General features: G+C 48.5%; 1 protein-coding gene across 1 annotated transcript; it reads right to left on the bottom strand.

The window, feature by feature from the left end:
• Positions 1 to 1341: 1341 nt before the first annotated feature.
• Positions 1342 to 16695, bottom strand: LOC109944019 (60 kDa jasmonate-induced protein). Its single transcript, XM_020548398.3, has 2 exons — positions 16244 to 16695; positions 1342 to 2137 (listed from the first exon to the last, which is right to left on the bottom strand). The coding sequence occupies exons 1-2, from the start codon at positions 16490 to 16492 to the stop codon at positions 1514 to 1516; spliced, it is 873 nt and encodes a 290-aa protein (XP_020403987.1). The 5' UTR covers positions 16493 to 16695; the 3' UTR covers positions 1342 to 1513.
• Positions 16696 to 16941: the final 246 nt, after the last annotated feature.

Here is a 16941-nt window from a genome sequence, read left to right on the forward strand (position 1 = left end):
TCCTCCAGTGCAAGAGCCATACGAGACAAGGAAGAAGATCAGTGCACCAAGCGCAACCACCTTGGACTGGACAGACATGAAGCTCTGTGTGCAAGACTGAAGGATTTGAAGCTAGGGTGTTTCAATAAGTGGATTTTTTTTAATATCTCAAATGTAAATTGTCAACTTACAGTACAAGCACAAAAGCTTGTGTTACAAACATCTTCAAATCCACAAATAGGTATAAAGAAAACTTCATTACAAACTACTATTTACTTGCGAATTTAAAAATTTACATTCCTACCGCCGACTGCTGATGTGCACTCCTAGTTTCTCACAACAAATGTTTATAATGTGGAAGTGTCACCTGAAAGTGTCGTGGTGTTTAAAGTCACCGAAAGGCTAAGCCAGCTGGTGTCCTTTCAATGTCAATCATATGGTTGGAAATAAAACTAATGGTGAAGCACCAGAAGGCCACAGTAATATTGAGACAGCATCAGTTATCAAAGTGGCATCTATAAACAGGAAAGTCCCTTTTAAGTACTTGTTTGAAGTTTTGCTCGGTAAAACTGGGACAAATGAGATTATCTTATAAATAATAGTTCAAAAATAAGTTTGGATTTGATGTGTTAGGGGGTCATCTCTCTTCCTCAAAGATTCTCATAAAGAGCATCACTGCTACCCTTTACGTACAACTTCTGTGATGTTATGTATCTACTCAACAACCTAGGATTTGAAGAGTCAAACTTTTCTAAGAAATTATTTGCGACAAAAAGAAACGATACCGGTGCTGCTAGGAGGCAATCACATGACAATATCAATCACAAAGCTAGAAAATAGTTATCATGTTCATATCCGTAGGCCACAGGTAATATTCATATGGACTAAGGAAGACCATTCCCATAGTGAAAACACAGGGCTGAAGGTGAAGGAGCTTTAGTTTCAGACCACCAAATGAAAAATTGAACTTTTCAATCCTGCCAGCTTAGTAATCAGAGCAGAGATAAAGACGTAGTGGTCAATCACACCTAAAACTGTAATGTTAGCTATTGTGACATAAAACCAAACAATTACACTCAATCCGGCCATTGACAGTGCCCCAACTTGAGCATTACCACCACACTAATCATGACTAATCCAAACGCACAACCATCACCACAGACAGGCAGAGGCAAATGGAGGAGAAAAACGCATCTAGCATCTGCCTGTAGGAGGCCTGCCACCAGTCTTTGGGCGGGGCGCCTACGGGGGTGGACGATATTCCTAATCACTCACAGCTTATTTTTATGCCTAACCTTAAACGCTGAAATTGAGCGCCTCACTTTGAGGCACGCACAGTTTTATTATGCACTATTGCAAATATATTAGAAAAACCCAAAGTGATACTCCCTCTATTTTTATTTATTTGGCGTTCCCACCACGAAATGTTATCTTGCTCTAGTGCAACTGTCTTGTATGAAACATGATTTAAAACCATTAGTCATTGATACATATAAAAATGCACTCTTGAATTATAGGCTAATAATAATAGGCATTACCAAGGGTACTGCGACCATGAAATTGTCACTTCCAATTCAGCGCCATTTTCTCCAACAAGTCGTTCCGTGTGCTGGCCGTTGGTCGCAGGATTGAACTCAAGGACCCCTCCAACAATTTCATCGCCCGAACAGCGATGCAGGTCAAGCTCAATCGTCAGCGGCATGTGCAGCGGCACGGCGAGCGCTTCCCTCGCCAACTGAATCAGCCCCCCCGGTCGCACGCTCACTCCATTGTCACCCTCTTTGTAGAAGAGCACGCAGCCGACGTCGAACAGCTTGCTGCGAGCAACAATCCTCCCGAGAATGGCGGTGGCGTCTTCTTCTCCAGCTTTGGACACTGGCAGGCGAGCAAGTTTGATGGCGACCCGGCCTTGGACGCCGTTGCTCAGGACGGCATAGATCACTTCAGCGGGGCCATAGCCCGTTTGGACAGTCTCGACTATGGCCCTGTTGTAGTTGGAGAAGTCACCGTCGATGCAGTCGCAGATTATCCTCCCGATGTCCTCGTCGTCCTCAGCGGCTTCTCCGGCTTGCGGGCTGCCATCATGGAGGTAGAGGGTGAAGGCAATTGGACTGTATGCCGAGGTGGCCCATGATGGCCCAGTTAGCACGAGGTTACCCTGTTTCGGTACAAGAATGCATGAAGAAAGTGAATCACTTGCTGTCCTGCCTGCTCATAGACGACGGATGTTGTGATACAATTAACACAACGTCTCGTACGATTTAATTAAACAGACCTAACAATGAAGAAAACGAGAACCTTCTTTGCAGACTCAAGGTGATGGATGAAAGGGGGCAAGGCCATGTAATGATGTAAATCAGTCCTAGCTATTGTAAACAAAACATTTCCATCCATAGCATACATCTTTCTTAAAGAAGTTATAAGGATGATTAATGGAACCCAAGATTGAAGCTAAGAAAAAAAAAACAAGGAACTAGAGTACAAAGAATGATTTATTAGAGACAAAAATCTAAATTTCTTCTAATCTTTACTATATTAAAGCACCAGTTTCAACGGTCGTCCCGTGTCAATATTTTTCAAAAAAAACCCTATATTTATTTAGAATCAACCCGCACTCCTATAATCTCTTCTCTACTACTATAATAAAAGAGTTTATGTCAAAAATAAATTGAAATTATGTATAAGTGAGTGTTTGAACCTTGGTTGTTGGCTCCACATTCACACCCAGCTAATTAATAGAAAACATATATTTTGTGCTTTATTAAAACAAAATTTATTCTATGTCATACATATATATAAACCGTAGCAATGCACGGACATACGACTATCATGGTGTAATCTCTATTACTCACCATTTGTCACAGTTTCACAATCGTCTCTTTTGCAAAAAAAAAATTCTATACTTCTTTCTGTACCCGTAGTCCAATTACAACTATTTTTATTCTCTATCTCTACTACTGTAATGGAAGAGTTTTGTGCGTCGTATAATTTTTGTGCATCCTTAGCCAACACCGCCTCCCTCCCCCGGCCCGTCCCGCACGGTGCCGTTATCCCCTGCCCGCGATCGTCACCCCCTCCACCCGCCCGCCCTCTCTGCACGGTGTCATTATCCCCGCCTCGCTCGCGTATATACCCATACCCATGCTTCATTGCATCTGTGCGTATTGCGATGGAGGCGGATGAGCAGGCGGAGCCGCGGAGGCATCTATTCCCCGATTGGATTTGTGCGCCTCCGACCTGGTGTTGCTGTCGCGATGAGACGCAGATCCAAATGCAGGTCTGTCCCATCAAATCGGTCGTCTTCCTTCCTTTGTTCCCCAATTGGATCCACAGGGGGTAGAGGAACCCCGCCGGTGTAGCGGCCCAAGCTGCTGCAAGCCGACTATGCACCAGTGTTGTGAACTGCGATGCACTCGCAAGATAGTCCCGGTACTCAGCCCTCCCGTAGGAGGCCCTAGGAGTAAACCAGATCTATATCTTCTTGCCTCCCTCTACTAACACCTTGTCCCTCCTTATATAGAGAGGTAACCCTAACTTAATAGCTAAGCAACATAACAAACCCTATCTGACCGGCACTATTCACGCGCTACAGTAACCGCACGTGAACAATTGCCGCGGCTAACCTAACCATAATGACCTAGCTAATGGGCTTAAGGCCCATAACATTCCATCCCTCCTTAAAAACAGCTCGTACGTGAGCTGTAGTCAAGAATTGACCCATACTAAACTAGCACTTAATGACTCAATACTAAGTCTTTTACATCTCGACTTAGTATTTTATTCACCTAGAAAAAAATTGAATCACGTCAGTGGTCGGATCTACTAAAGGAGGACGCGTCGGTGGCCAGATCGACCGATGACGGACGCGGCTGCGGTGGCGTAGAGGGCTCCCAGCGCCTAGCGAAGGTCGGTGGCACCCTCCGGTGTTGTAGCTCAGGTGACCACGCCGCGGCGGTGGCCAAGGTGGCTGACGTCGATCATAGCTGCGACGACACAACAGATGGTTGTCCGTGGTGCAGAAGATTGATGGCCACGACGCGGAGGATTGGTAGCTGTGGCGTGGAGGGTTATCCCGCAGCAGCGCCTCTATAGGTTGGGCCACCATGGCGGCCGATTGTTGCAGATTGGGCGAGTAGATCCACGCACAACCGTAGTCGAGCCACGCCTGGACCTCCACGAGCATGGAGGCGGGCTGCAGCAGTGGCACGGCAACCTCAACGTAGAACGCAGCCTCCACCTCCTCCCTTGGTGTGTCCGGTTGCAGTCCATCGACACCATCGTCCTCGACCCGGCCGCCTCTGCCCTCGCCCAGGCCGCACTCGCTCGCGCCTAGGTTGCCTACGCCCAGGCAGCCCGCGGTAGAAGCGGAGGGGAGGGGCTGACCCACGCATGCTTGAGCTTGGCCAGGCGAGTGTCATGGGAATCAAAACGGGCATTGATGGCGGCGAGTTGCTCGAGGATGAGGTCCATCTTGGCGGAGTAGGTCACAAGATCGTCATGCGCGCCGGCCATGGTGGCGATGCGCGCGTAGTGGCTTCGGTACCAAATTGTTGTGAACTGCGATGCACTCGCAAGATAGTTCCGGTACTCAGCCCTCCCGTAGGAGGCCCTAGGAGTAAACTAGATCTATATCTTCTTGCCTCCCTCTACTAACACCCTGGTCGTCCTTATATAGAGAGGTAACCCTAACTTAATAGCTAAGCAACATAACAAACCCTATCTGGTCGGCACTGTTCACGCGCTACAGTAACCACACGTGAACATTGGCCGCAGCTAACCTAACCATAATGACCTAGCTAATGGGCTTAAGGCCCATAACAATCAGACATCCCGCCGCGACTCTTGGTGCTGGCGGCTTCGCCTGCGCTCATGGTCGATCACGGATTTGGTAGATATACTCCAACGTGGGGTATTGTCTGTCCCTGTGATTTATTCACCGTCATAGCAAAGCTGAGTCTAAGAGGGAATTGAGTCCTCTCAAACTTGAAAGGAAAGATCTCATCATCAGAAGGACATAAAGGAATGTGTGGTAGAAAAACTCTCTTCCCTGCATGTTGTCCTAAAACAATCTCGACATCAATTGTATTTCTGTGAAAATCACGAATTATTAATCTTGTGCCATTGCACAAACCGTTGGGAGGATCAAGATTTCGGAGCAAAATCACTGGACAGTTGACCTTTAGTTTGAGGATGTGCAGAGACAGTCCACTCGGTGTGAGAGTTTAAGAACTCAGGAGGATAGTTGTTGTTAGGATCATCAACAGCAATATCGAAACTATGGTAAACCATTTCTTGCCTTGAGAAGCGATCGATGAAACTCATATTTATCTTGTCAACATTTTCATTTTTTGTTGACAAGATCGCTCGAGATGTGATGTAATCTCGATTATGCATGTTCGTCTTTAGCGATGGAAATATCTCTTCAATTAATCTATCAACATCATCATCTTCACCGGTATAAGGAATGTGTATCTCGTCAGGTAATCTCACATTATCATCGTTGCATGTCTCTTCGATCTCATTACCAATACATAGTAGATAGTCTGAAAACCATTGATCTGACTGTGCCCTCATGTTGCACACAAGTTTAAGATGTTGCATACTATCCCATAGAGAAGATCTACGCAATGTTGAGTTTATGATTTGGGCCCTTGTACCTTTCCGTACAACCGGAAGGACCTATCTAAAGTCGCCACCAAATACCATTGTTTTCCCTCCAAAAGGCAAATCAGGTCTATCCATTATATCTCTCATGCTCTTATCAAGTGCCTCAATTGCTTGTCGTTTAGTCATCATGGCCTCATCCCATAAGATCAGTGATGACCTTCGTAACTGTCATGTACGGGCGCTCGTACGCCAGGCAGCGTCGCGCCCGTGACAGGCGCCGCACACAGGAGCGCACAGATCGCCAGGAGCGCGATCTGGGAGGGCGCGCAGAGCTGGGAGATCTGCAGGAGCATATGGAAAGCAGTGGCTAGCAAGGAAAATAGAAGAATGGAAAGTAGAGGGAAGGAAAGGAGAGATTGATGGGTGATTGATTAGTAGAAGAATGGAAAGTAGAGGGAAGGAAAGGAGTGATTGATTAGTGTTACCATGTTTAGGCTTGCCTAAAATAACAGCAGGCTGATGGCTATATATGCGGCACAGGGAGACAGGAATAAAGGCAGCAAACAAGTTATCTCTTCTCCATCTCTCTCTCTACCAACTAAGCCTACGGCTGTGGGGGATAACCACGCCGGAGAAGACGACGAACCGCGGCTACGACCTCCGTAGCCGAGGGCCCCCTGCTCTAGACGCCCAGGCCCTTGACAACCTGGTATCACGAGTCAGGCGATTTTCGTCCTCTCGATCCCACACCTCCGATACCCAACCACCACCCAGCCCTCCACCATCACCGCCGTCAACCTCCTCCATTATGACCACCAAAACCATCGACGATTTGGCTGCGATAATCGAGAAGCTCGTGGGCACGATATCTGTCCTCCAAAATGACGTCGAGTCGTTGAAGAAGGACAAGGCGCCCTCCTCCTCGCCATCCGGCAGCGGCGGCCACGACGGCCAGCACCACATCGATCGGCCACCAAGGTTCCAAAAAATCGACTTCCTGCGTTTTGACGGCAAGTCGGACCCCATGCTCTTCGTCAACCGCTGTGAGTCCTACTTTCATCAGCAGCGGATCATGGAGGAGAAGGTTTGGATGGCTTCGTACCACCTCGAGGGTGTGGCCCAGTCGTGGTACCTCCAGCTACAGACGGATGAGGGGACTCCGCGCTGGCACCGCTTCAAGGACATCCTCCAGTTGCGCTTCGGGCCTCCCCTACGCTCGGCGCCGCTGTTCGAACTCGCTGAGTGTAGGCGGACGGGCACCGTGGAGGAGTACCAAAACCGCTTCCAGGAGCTACTACCGCGCGCCGGACCACTGGAGGAACGCCAGCGCGTGCAACTCTTCACAGGCGGGCTGTTGCCACCGCTCAGCCATGCGGTGCGCATCCACAACCCCCAGTCGCTCGCGGCGGTTATGAGCCTCGCGCGGCAAGTGGAGCTGATGGAACTCGACAGGGCCCCAACGCCGGCCCATATCAGGCCAGCCGCACGCGGCGTCCTGCCTCCTCCACCGAAACCGGCGCCTATGGCGCTCCCGGCACCACCAGCGGGCGCGGCTCCGGGCCGTGGCGAGGGCAGAAGGCTCAGCACTGAGGAGATGGCCGAACGCCGTCGCCTCGGATTATGTTTCAATTGCAATGACAAGTATTCCAGGGGTCACAACAGGTTCTGCAAGCGCATCTTCGTCGAAGGCATCGAGGTCATGGACGAAGACGGCACCGACCACCCCGACGGCCCCGACGCTGAGGCGCCGTGCTTCTCGTTGCAGGCCGTCTCAGGCTGTCCCGTGGCCGACACCATGCAGGTGGCCGTCATGTTAGGAGCCACCCCGCTCGTCGCCCTCCTCGACTCGGGCAGCACGCACAATTTCATATCTGAGGCAGCGGCGCGGCGTTCCGGCCTTCCCCAGCAACAGCGCCCGCGCCTTAAGGCCATGGTGGCCAACGGCGAGCGCATCACTTGCGTGGGCGTCATCCGCAATGCGCCCCTCACCGTCGGCGGCGACGCGTTCCCGACCGATCTCTTCGTCATGCCGTTGGCCGGGTACGACGTCGTCCTCGACACTCGCTGGTTGGGCGCGCTGGGGCCCATCGTGTGGGATCTCGCATGCCGGTGCATGTCGTTCCAGCACCACGACCGCACAATCTGCTGGAACGGCGTGCCCACGTCCTCGGCACTGGTGCTGGGCGCCACCACCGCGGCCGAGCCTCTGCTCGCTGCTCTCCTGGACACCTTCGCACCCGTCTTCGCAGAGCCGGCCGGTCTGCCCCCGTTGCTCGCCCATGACCACCGCATCATCCTCAAGCAGGGCGCGCAGCCGGTGGCGGTCCGGCCTTACCGGTACCCGGCGGCACACAAAGACGAGTTGGAACGCCAGTGCACCGCCATGATCGAGCAGGCGATCGTTCGTCGCAGCGATTCACCATTCTCGTCGCCGGTCCTCCTCGTGAAGAAGCCCGACGGGTCGTGGCGGTTCTGCGTCGACTACCGCGTGCTAAACGCGGTCACCATCAAGGACGCCTTCCCGATCCCGGTGGTCGACGAGCTGCTGGACGAGCTTCATGGTGCCCGGTTCTTCTCCAAGCTGGACCTGCGTTCCGGGTACCACCAGGTGCGCATGAGACCGGAAGACGTGCACAAAACAGCATTTCGCACCCACGGCAGCCTGTACGAGTTCCTGGTGATGGCGTTCGGGCTTTGCAACGCACCGGCAACATTCCAAGCCCTCATGAACGATGTGCTCCGTCCCTTCCTACGCCGGTTTGTCCTTGTTTTCTTTGATGATATCCTGATATATAGCAAGAATTGGGAGGAGCACCTGCACCACCTCAGGATGGTCCTCGAGGAACTACAACGCCACCAACTCTTCGTCAAGCGCTCCAAATGCGCCTTCGGAGCCCCGTCCGTCGCCTACCTTGGTCATGTGATCTCGGCGGCGGGCGTAGCCATGGACCCGACAAAGGTGCAGCCCATCTTCGACTGGCCGGTGCCGCGCTCGGCTCGGGCAGTGCACGGGTTTCTTGGCCTGGCGGGCTACTACTGCAAGTTTGTGCCCAACTACGGCACGGTCGCCGCACCGCTCACGGCCCTCCTCAAGAAAGACGGCTTCGCCTGGGATGACAAGGCAGCGGCGGCTTTCGATGCCCTCAAGGCCGTCGTCACTTCGGCACCGGTCCTCACCATGCCTGACTTCACAAAGACCTTCGTGGTTGAGTGTGACGCATCGTCACACGGGTTTGGCGCCGTGCTCACCCAAGAGGGACATCCGGAGGCATTCTTCAGCCGTCCCATCGCTCCTCGTCACCAGGCGTTGCCAGCCTACGAGCGCGAGCTCATCGGCCTAGTCCAGGCGGTCCGGCACTGGCAGCCGTACCTCTGGGGGCGGTGCTTCATCGTCAAGACAGACCACTATAGCCTCAAATACCTCCTCGACCAGCGCCTCTCCACGATCCCGCAACACCACTGGGTCGGGAAGTTGTTGGGCTTTACTTTCACTATGGAGTACAGGTCGAGCGCCACGAACGTCATTGCGGATGCTCTGTCCCGCCGCGACACGGAGGAGAGCGTGCTGCTGGCGATCTCCGCGCCCCGCTTCGACTTCATCGCGCGCCTTCGTCAGGCCCAGGCCATGGACCCGGCTCTAGCAGCCATCCATGAAGGAGTCGGTGCTGTCACCCGCGATGCACCGTGGGCGGTGGCTGACGGCATGGTCACCTACGATGGGCGCCTATACATTCCACCGGCGTCGCCCCTGCTGCAGGAGATCGTGGCCGCCGTGCATGACGATGGGCATGAGGGTGTCCACCGCACCCTGCACCGCCTGCGCCGGGACTTCCACTTCCCCAATATGCGACGCCTGGTACAGGACTTCGTGCGGGCGTGTACGACGTGCCAGCGGTTCAAGTCGGAACATCTACATCCAGCTGGCTTGCTGCAGCCGCTGTCGGTGCCCTCGGCGGTCTTGGCGGACATTGCGATGGACTTCGTTGAAGCGCTACCCCGGGTGCACGGCAAGACGGTCATCCTCTCCGTCGTCGACCGCTTCAGCAAATACTGCCATTTCATTCCCCTAGCGCACCCGTACACGGCGGAGTCTGTGGCACAGGCTTTCTTCACCGACATCGTCCGCCTCCACGGGATTCCGCAATCCATCGTCTCTGACCGCGACCCGCTGTTCACCTCGTCGTTCTGGAGTGAGCTGATGCGCCTCATGGGCACCAAGCTCCTCATGTCATCGGCGTTCCACCCGCAGACGGATGGCCAGACGGAGGCGACCAACCGCGTCATCGTCATGTACCTACGCTGCCTCACAGGCGATCGTCCTCGCCAGTGGCTTCGCTGGCTCCCCTGGGCGGAGTACGTCTACAACACGGCCTACCAGTCGTCCCTCCGCGACACCCCGTTCCGGGTGGTCTACGGCCGTGATCCGCCCTCCATCCGCTCCTACGAGCCCGGCGACACAAGGGTGGCGGCGGTGGCACAAGAAATGGAAGCACGGGAAGCCTTTCTGGCTGACGTCCGCTTCCGTCTCGAGCAGGCTCAGGCGGTCCAAAAGCTGTAGTATGCTAAGCACCACTGGGAGGTCACATATGAGGTTGGGGACTGGGCATTCCTTCGCCTTCGCCAACGTGTGGCGGCGTCCCTGCCGCGAACCATCACTGGGAAGCTCAAGCCTCGCTACGTGGGACCCTACCACGTCACCGAGATCATCAATGACGTGGCTGTTCGGCTAGAATTGCCGCCCGACGCACGCCTGCACGACGTGTTTCATGTCGGCGTGCTCCGGAAGTACGTGGGCTCCCCACCCACCACACCGCCGGCTCTGCCGCCTCTGCTCAATGGTGCGGTAGTGCCTGCGCCTGCAAGAATAGCGGGGGCTCGCTTGTCGCGTGGCGTGCGGCAAGTCCTCGTTCATTGGAGCGGCGAACCAGCTTCATCAGCCACCTGGGAGGAGTTCGACGACTTCCGCGCCCGATTCCCAGCCTTCCAGATCGAGGACGAGCTGGCCTTCGACGAGGGGAGAGATGTCATGTACGGGCGCTCGTACGCCAGGCAGCGTCGCGCCCGTGACAGGCGCCGCGCACAGGAGCGCACAGATCGCCAGGAGCGCGATCTAGGAGATCCGCAGGAGCATATGGAAAGCAGTGGCTAGCAAGGAAAATAGAAGAATGGAAAGTAGAGGGAAGGAAAGGAGAGATTGATGGGTGATTGATTAGTAGAAGAATGGAAAGTAGAGGGAAGGAAAGGAGTGATTGATTAGTGTTACCATGTTTAGGCTTGCCTAAAATAACAGCAGGCCGATGGCTATATATGCGGCACAGGGAGACAGGAATAAAGGCAGCAAACAAGTTATCTCTTCTCCATCTCTCTCTCTACCAACTAAGCCTACGGCTGTGGGGGATAACCACGCCGGAGAAGACGACGAACCGCGGCTACGACCTTTGTAGCCGAGGGCCCCCTGCTCTAGACGCCTAGGCCCTTGACAGTAACATTTTGGTTGTCCCACTCTGTTTAGTGAAGCTACACACGTCACCTTTTATGTTCAATGGGATTTTGAATCTTGAATGTGCGGTCCTACCACCAGGCATAATAGATGCCGCTACTCCTGACGTCGCAGTAGCAATAGCTATCTTTCCAGAGCGTCGAACAGTTGATAGCAAAGCTTTGTACATACATGTCTTGCCTGTTCCTCCTGGACCATCCACAAAGAAGACACCTCCACTAATATTCTCCACTGATGATAATATCACGTCGTAAGCGTGTCTCTGCTCATGGTTGAGAGATGAAACCACAAATTCAGCCTCATGGTCTTCTGGAATAGACATCTCTTCAAATATCTCTCGAACAACATCTACCATATTGTCGTGCTCTTCCTTTATTGCAGGTAGAGGGAATAACCTGATGTCATTACACATTGTTTGAAGCATATCTCTAATATCCAACAACACTAACCGCTCGACTACATGCGAGTTACTATGGGTTCGGCAGAAGTCATCAGACATTGCCTCCAAATGTTTGTTCCATAGACTAACCACATCAGTAGGCTCACAGAAAACCAGGATCGTCGCAAATAGCCTTCTAAGAGAAGGTGGCATATGAAATCCTGACGCCTCAGTTAAGCACTCATCGATGTTGTTGTCTGCCTCAATAAGACCCCTTTTTCGGCAGCTTCACGGAAAGCTGGATATACATTACCGTCATATGTCCTTAGACTTTCAAATGAGGTAGCACCCCTCACGTGATTAAGTAGCACCCTTAGATAATAACGTTCTCCCTCTGCTGGGTGTGTCGAGACTATTCTCCCAACTTGCATACGTTGTTGACACGCTGCCCATTTCTTTGCACCTGGCCACCACCTTGCCACCTCGGGGAACTCCCTATATAAGTAGTTTGATGCCCAATCAAACAACTGATTTGCTCGAAAGTACTCAGTTAACATCGATTTGTCAATGTTATCCTTGTTTAAGACCTGACGCACATCATCATTTATATTGTTACTAACAAGATGCATGCCAGGGAAGTGGAGATGTAGTTGCAGAACTGGGGGAGATATACCATGCATATCGAAACTATATATTCTCTATAAAGCCTCTTGTGGTGATACTCATCTGGCATCTCTGAAGTTATCAATCTCGTTAATACCTTGACCACCATCAACGTCGATCACAGTCACAGATGCCCTATCATGACCCTTATGAATGTACTTGTATATATACTTCACAGCCTTAATGCTTGAGCAAACCTCCACATTAATGTGACAGTCATACATCCTCAATAAAGTAGGATTATAAGGAACAACCCAACGGTTGTCCAAGTCATGCCCCCTTACTCGTACTTTTTGTCCGTCATCTCTTCTTCTGTAAATGGGGTACGAGTCTTTGCCCTGAAGAGTTGTCTCACCAAATAGTCGTGGATAGTGGCACTTGCAACTACCATTCTTCATACATGTATTTTGCATGTTGAGATGTCCGCATGGGCCATGCATCATGTGTTTGACCACTATATCAAACACTGTTTATGGTGTATTCAAGTTTTGTTTTTCTTGTATTATGCTTGAGATGATGAATACATAAGTTGTCCATGTTACTCTTAAGAATGAACATCTAACTGTCCCAACGCCAAAAACCATAAATTATCCCGACGGGATAATTTGCAGGTAGTCAATGGCTTGGTATATTAAGTTTTAAGATCTGAAGGATGTCTTCGTCTGAAGGGCCTTGCCTAGAATGCATGTCTGGTGATCAATCAGAGTGTCAGGTGTCTAAGAAGACTGGGAATTTAGAGAAGTAAAGTAGTCCTTATTCTGAAAGAAAGGTTTCATGACTCGGAATCATCTTCAAGAAAAATCTCTCTTATTTACATGGTGTTATCTACTTGCACAAGCCATGTTGTTGGGTCAAATTACTACTTTATGAATGTCTATGAGGATAGAATTCCTAGAAGGGCCATCATCATGTCTGTCATAAGTACCTTCACATAAGTATACATCAAAAATAATATCACATACTTAAGATGCACATATACCTTACAAGCTATTTTTAACATTGCAGATAGATAATCTTGTGAAGGGAGCATCTGGTCAGGCTTTGCAAAATCTTAATCTAATGATGGGACTGCATGAAAATATTGGGCTGCAATACCAGCCCACGTTCCCCTAATCCTTTGTGTCATTATCTATGATTACAATTAATTTAGGAGTATGGAAACCAATTTCTTGTTACTGTCAACAGACGGCAATGAGCCCCTCATCAGAATTCAATCAAATCAAAGTTAGACAGTTAGTATAGCTTGGTATGTATTGTTTTGGCTTTATTAAAATATTAAGAGAATAATGATAATGACAATTTAGCAGTACAATGGTAGTATTATGTGGGTAGCTTGGTTCCACTATCATCATAAGCCTATACACATCTTGTTCCTGCAATGTTGTTTGCTATTTTGATCACGAAATCAATATTGAGTTTAAATGCAGTTCTGAAGCAGCTATCCTTGGCATCCCTGGATATAGGTATGGTGCCTTTTTTATTATGTTCAAGTCAAAGTTTAGCCCATTACAGTTGTACTTTGAGAGGATTGGAATGTCTCTTAGTATAATTCTCAAGTCTCTTAGTATGATTCTCAAGTTTTATCTTATAGCTGCACGGATCCATAGCATTGCTATAAAAAGTTAATTCTCTGATAGTTGTTGTTAAACCAAACCATATTGGGTTTGTTGGGTGTTTTGACAGTCTACATATGCTTCGTGTCCTCCAATCGCTGGACCTTTGTCTCACTATATTGTCTTAATAGGTCGCACAAACAGAAGCAAGTACTCATATGCTCCTAAATCTGGTGTGAGGTACGACGGGTTTTACAGAATTAAGAAGTGTTGGAGGCAGTTTGGTGTTCAGGTAACTTAGCCCTCCTCCTGTATACAGATTGCAGATGTAGCTATACTTTCATATTATGCAGCTACTTGTCACCTACAAATGAAGCTAAGTGTAAGAGGGAAGAGCGGAACAAACAACAACATAAAAGGTGAACTAAGATGACCAATCATTTAGTTGAAAAGCTGGTTGTTAGTTATTTGTTTGTTGGACGAGAATACCCATTCTTGTGTTGCTACTGCTTACTTTGATAATAGATTTTTTTTGTTTTTTTTTTTTCTATGCTTCCAACTCATACTATCTCTCCTTGTTTATCCTATCCAGGTAAAGGCTGATGTTGTTTTTAAGAAAGTTGCTTTAAACTCTATATTGTATCTGAAGGTAGCGCTAGATCTGCCCTTACTTTCCTTTGTTGTGGTGTATAGCAACCAGTACTTGGAAACATAAGGAGGGTGAACATTTTCTTGCTGTCTTGAGGAGTCTTGTGAGATTCCTTGATGGTTGGCTTGAAACAGAAAACGTTGAGAATGAAATGCCAATTTCCTTTGTTGTCTCAATCCATTCCTAGGCTGGGATCGACCAAAAAATGGTGAGGTTTTGTTATGACCGGCCACACTCCCTAATGATGACATTAGAGATAACTGATATAAATGAGTTCATGCACATATAGACCATATGTGACTTTCACACACTGATTGGAACTTATACACGGGGCTTTTCTATTATAATAGAGTGGTATTATGAAAGAATGTCTGATATTCTTGAGCCTATTATTTAGATACCTAGACTATTGTTTGTGATCATGATGAAATTATTACCACTCTGCTTCTTTACTGTGCTACTAATGAACTCATTTGTTCTCCAGCTTTGTTGCCATGATGCTTCACTCGCAATAAGACCTGTTTTTGATCATTTCAAAACTTTGGTGATCACTTCTGGAACTCTCAACCCAATAGATCTTTACCCTCGTCTCTTGAATTTTAATCTTGTCATAAGCAGAAGGTTCACAATGTCCTTAACAAGAGATTGCATTTGCCCCATGGTCTTGACTTGAGGAAGGTATGAGCTGGTCTCACGCGAACTTCATATTTCAAAAACTACTGTAGCTGTCGGAGTCTTTAAATGTTAGCATTGTCAACATATTCTTAGGTTTGGAAATGCTAACACTATCTTGCATATACATGATACCTTTTTATTCTTGAGAATCATATGACACTTATGTTAAGCTCTTATGAAAGCTTTAGTTATTTCCAACCTTTAATATTACTGGTAGCATTGTATGCTTTTGTGTATTCATCAACTATTCCATCATTTTTAGTGATCAGCTACATGTGAGTACAAAGTTTGATATGAATAGTGATCCTGGTGTTGTGAGGAATTATGACCACCTTTTGCTGGAAATGACTTCTGCTATTCAAGATGGCATAGTTTGGTTTTTGTCAGCTATTCCTATATGGATGTCATTGTCGACAGCTGGCGTGGAATGGGAATTATGCAGGTTATTTCTTTCACTTGTAAATTTTTCTCTCATATGAACCCTACAATTCAGATAAAATATAAATATGGCAACAAGGAATGTGTCTAATTGTGTCCAACATTTCATATTACTGGTAGCATTGTATACCTTTGTGTAAACACCAATCATTCCATCATTTTCAGTGATCAGCTACCTATGTTGTTCATAATAATATATGTGTTATTCATTTTCGTGTAATCGTTGTGCTCTAACATTTTATCGACTAAGTTGTGTACCGTGGAAACGCACGGGTATTGTACTAGTAGATCTTTATGCAACTGATTTTTGTGGCTTGTACCGCCGTTTCAGGTATCATCGGCAATCACCGTGGTGCCGATAACTACAATAGCTCGATTATTGACAGGAACCGCTTGATTTTCCAATAGATTATAGCCAAAAAATTAAAATAAAAGCAACAAACAGAGCTCGAATTACCGCTACCGTTACCCATATGATGTGTGATAACTGAGCAACTGTTGAAAATTTTCGCCAAATTTCAGAACGGTGGATTGCACCATACCATAGTCCCTACTCCCTAAGCACTATGCTACCTCGTTGTTTCCTCTTCTATTCCACCTACTCAAGGAACAGAGTACTCTGTTCTTTTAAAAACAGAAGTTTCATTGTTTTTATTTCTATTCATTGATTGACCGTTTGCTGAAATCATTAAAAAATCGAAACCTATGCTATTGTTGGTGCTTGCGACATAGTAGTGCTTACAGTAGAGCTATTAATAAGATAGTACTAAGAAGAAAGGAGAGATTAAAGGGAACTGCACCTGGCTGTCGCAGGTTTGCTTCGAGGTGTCTTCTCCCTCTTCCAGTGGACTCCAGCTGTAAATGAAATCGCTGCAGCAGTGGCCGCCGTAGAAAGTGATGGTGCCATGGGGCGGCGGGTCTCCTCCGGCGGTGGCGAGGATGCGCACGGCGAACACCTCCGCCATGTAGCGGCCATGTCTGGGCAGCTCAGCGTACGCCAGCAGTTGCTCGTCGGTTGGGGCGTCGCTGTAGCCGGTGGCGGCCGCCATGTCGCCGAGGAAGAGAACGCGATTGGGGACTGGGAATTGGGAAGAGAAGACAGGGATCGATTGGGCCAAAATGTGATTTTTCTAGACTCTAAACGTGATTTTTTTTCCGAGAAAATATCAAAATGCAAAAAATTCGGTGCGTGGTGGTCTTATGTGCAGAAAACTCCAAATACCACCCGTGCTTCCCTCAACTTCCCTTAAAAGCCCCAAAACTACAAACTGCACCCTCAGCTAGCTAGTAATCCAACTTGTTGACACTAAGTGGCTGTTCGGATATTTGGTTTTCCTTTTATAGTTTTAGAAATTTATACTCTCCTTATAAAATATTAGTCGTTTTAGCTCTTAATTTTTATGTCTATATTCAAATAAATGATGATAAATCTAGGCATATATATATATAACAAATATATTAATTATTGTATGAATCAACTAAAAAGGTAAATTAAATT

Source organism: Zea mays, chromosome 2 (assembly GCF_902167145.1).
Source record: "Zea mays cultivar B73 chromosome 2, Zm-B73-REFERENCE-NAM-5.0, whole genome shotgun sequence".
NCBI classification, from domain to species: Eukaryota; Viridiplantae; Streptophyta; class Magnoliopsida; order Poales; family Poaceae; genus Zea; species Zea mays.

Excerpts from the sequence above, each read along its gene's own strand:
- LOC109944019 (XM_020548398.3), bottom strand. The coding sequence starts at position 16,492 with ATGGCGGCCGCCACCGGCTACAGCGACGCCCCAACCGACGAGCAACTG. Across the intron at positions 2,138-16,243 it reads AGCAAACCTGCGACAGCCAG|GGTAACCTCGTGCTAACTGG; the intron begins GTGCAGTTCCCT and ends GTACCGAAACAG.